General features: G+C 49.0%; 1 protein-coding gene across 1 annotated transcript; it reads right to left on the reverse strand.

Moving 5' to 3' along the window:
- Nucleotides 1–1,640: 1,640 nt before the first annotated feature.
- Nucleotides 1,641–3,089, reverse strand: LOC123176923 (anthranilate O-methyltransferase 3-like; the record flags this gene model as incomplete). Its single annotated transcript, XM_044590928.1, has 3 exons — nucleotides 1,641–2,338; nucleotides 2,422–2,682; nucleotides 2,763–3,089. Coding segments are annotated over 3 exons (927 nt in total), but the record flags the coding sequence as incomplete, so codon positions are not given.
- Nucleotides 3,090–3,092: the final 3 nt, after the last annotated feature.

Consider the following 3,092-nt stretch of genomic DNA (forward strand, 5'->3'; position numbering starts at 1 on the left):
CTCCAGATCTCGGCCCGGCGAGGTCTGTCCTGTCGCCGGCGCGTCTCTCCTGCTGGCGCTGGACCCGGGGTTGGGGCTGATGTCCTCCTCGGCTGGCCTTGGGGCTACCCTTGTGGAGCTGCGACGACTTCCCCGATCTGCGGCCATGACTACAAGGATCTGACGCCGGGATGACGCGAGGGGTCGACCGCGGCTGTAGGGTTGTTGTGCTGGGCATGTGGGGCCGCAGCGATGTGCCGGCCTTCCGCGTGTGCCAGCCGAACGGCAACGCTACGTTTTTCGGTTGGTGGTGCTGATCTAGATCAGATCGGTCAGATGGTGGTGTTCGTAGATTGTTCTCCTGAGACTTCCTACGGATCCACGACTGCGCAGGTCATCGAAAAGAGTTCGGGAGGTTTTATCTCTTGATCTAGTTGATGACTTCAGTGGTGTGATACGAATTATGGACGATGACTTGACGCAGAGGGTAAGTTGTGGAGTGGCGGCGGTCCAATTGTAGCTGCTGGGATTGCGGAAAAGCGGTGGCGACAACACTTGTGTGACTTGGATGGTGGTGCTGCACGCACCAGGTCTCGAGCTCCGGGGCGAAAGCCTAGGTCAGATCCGAGTGGTTACACCTGGCAATGGCGATGTTTTTATGTCGTTACCTTGTTGGAGGCATTGCTCGGATTTGCTCGTACTGATTCTTCAGGGTGAAAACTTAGATTCTGGCCCTTTGTGGTTAGATCCGGTGACGGCGGCGCTTGAGTGTCGCTTCCTTCGTGAAGGCGTTACTGTTGAAGTTCCTCGTCATCATGTGGTGTCAATGGTTGGTGCGAATATGGTCTCAGTTGTAGTTTGTCGATCACTGATCTGATCGTTTTTTCCCTCCTTTTTTCTCGCCCGCACATAGCTTTTGGTCTTATGACTTTGCTAGTTGCGGGTATGTTTCCGCGTGAGTGTGTTGGGTTGGCTGTGTGCATCCTAGTTATGCAGAGGCCGGGTGTGTGCTTATTGTGTTATGTATTCTCTTGATGCTCCATTTTGAGCCAATAAAGTTCACCCTTTGTCGAAAAAAATCTATCATATGAGCAGAAGGGTTACATCCTAAATCTCTGCAAAACTTCGACGTCAACCTCAGTTGCATTGTCGGATGAAAAAAGAACGGAATTCTTGGCTAAAACAGTGAAAGAGTATTTGAGCAAGTGATATATATTTTTTCCTAAAAATAAAAACAAACAAGCCAACTAGACGTAAGTGCATACCACTTCTTCCCCCTCCTCTGTTTCTCTCATCCTCCCAGCTTGGTATCGCCATGGATGTCAACCACTACACAGTCCGGTTCCGGTACCACTTCTTCCATCCGCCCATGGCGAAAGATTTTAATTACCTGAGGAGCATCTTCAAGTTTTTACTCTGGCATTTCCTCGAGCGCTATGCGGGCATTACCAAACCAGTCGTTAGCCCGTTAGCCCTGACCCTGATCACTATGTTGGGCTGATCGAACAGAGAGTCAGGAACTTAATTAAGGACAAAATAAGAATACAGTAATAGTCACGGGCCTGAATTAAGGTCAAACGTGTAAAGACACCTTCAGAGTTAAGACGATGAAAAACAAGCTCGAGCAATAACTGAAGGCTAGAATAAGGTCGCGGCATAAACATGTACTTGGGCAAACAAGTCACGCATTTTTACAATATATAAGATACTATATTCAAACGACAGAATAATAGAAATGTATAAAATCTATAAACATAGAAGAGAAGCAATAACATAGCATGACGCAAGAAAGCCGACTCCGGTTGCCTTCTAAACAAGTTCGATTAATAAGGTGTGAACACACCATTGCCTTCTAAAAGCAATCACATAGACCGGCCACCAACTCATCATCCTGGATAACAAACCAAAGGAAACTGTTGACATTGTTGCCTTAAAGGAATTCATGGTTCAATCTCATCCAATGTGGCAAACCCCTTTGGGAAAGCAAGCAGTCACACCACCGGCCACGATCATCAATCCATCATGGCTTGGTGACCGACAGAGTCAGCATAGCTAATCCGGCATGCTCTTCCTGCAGCAAGCTTCTGTCCAGGCTCCAGCGCCGCTCCGCGATCCTCACGAATTCGTCCATGACATCTCCAAAATGCTGCACCACTATCTGCTCATACACGGCCCTTATCTGGTTGGCGATCCAGCTTGGGGTGACGAGCGTGTTGTCCAAGCCGCTTAAAAAGTCATGCACCAGAAACTCCTTGATCGAAAAGGACCCCTCTTCTTGGATGACCTCCCTTATATCTTCCTTCGAAGGCCCATAGACTGGCACATAGAAAGAATCAAACTTCGCCTTGTCGATTACACCCTGACGATCATCGCGAAAGATCAGTTACTTGTGCCTTCGTCCGCAAATGATAAAATTCTATGCTAAAAACTAAGAATTTGTACCTCTGAGGCCATAAGGCTTAGAACTTGAGCAAGAATGCCCCAGATGTGGAAGGGGGCGAAGCCATCAGAATGCCTCCCTATAATGGAAACAACCATCTGTCCTCCCGGGACTAATTCTTTGGCTCTCAGCTTCAGGAAATGTCTGAAGTCCTTCCTAAACTGTTGTGCATATGCCCCAAGGACCATAGGGAGCTTCTCACGCCTAGCATGCTCATCAATGTAGTAAGCCGGGATCTGGTTCTTCGTTAGAACTTCAGGAGCCTGTGAAGATAAAGGTTTTGTTTACAGAATTGGCAAGTTAATACAATGGATCGATTCATCGAGCAGTGTCAAACTCACACCTTTGACAGCCAGTGCAGGCTACTGGACGAGCACACAAGATGCACGGAGCTACTAGTGAAGAGTCTCTCGTAAAACGACCCTGGTGCAATACCCGTCACGACAACAGGCCCGTTGCATCGACGGATCGTGACAAGGCTCTTCACCACCGTGTTGAAGTCATTGTCAGGCAGGTCGTTGAGGAACACACACAGTTCCGGTGGTGGCTGCTGCAACTGAAGACAGTATCCATGGATCGCCTCGACAGCGACCGATACCAGTGCCAGCGCGTTTGGGCCAGAGGAGCAGCCCAAGTCCGCGATCACCATCTTGTCAGGTAACAAGCTGCTGCT

Source organism: Triticum aestivum, unplaced genomic scaffold (assembly GCF_018294505.1).
Source record: "Triticum aestivum cultivar Chinese Spring unplaced genomic scaffold, IWGSC CS RefSeq v2.1 scaffold198620, whole genome shotgun sequence".
Classification (NCBI taxonomy): Eukaryota; Viridiplantae; Streptophyta; class Magnoliopsida; order Poales; family Poaceae; genus Triticum; species Triticum aestivum.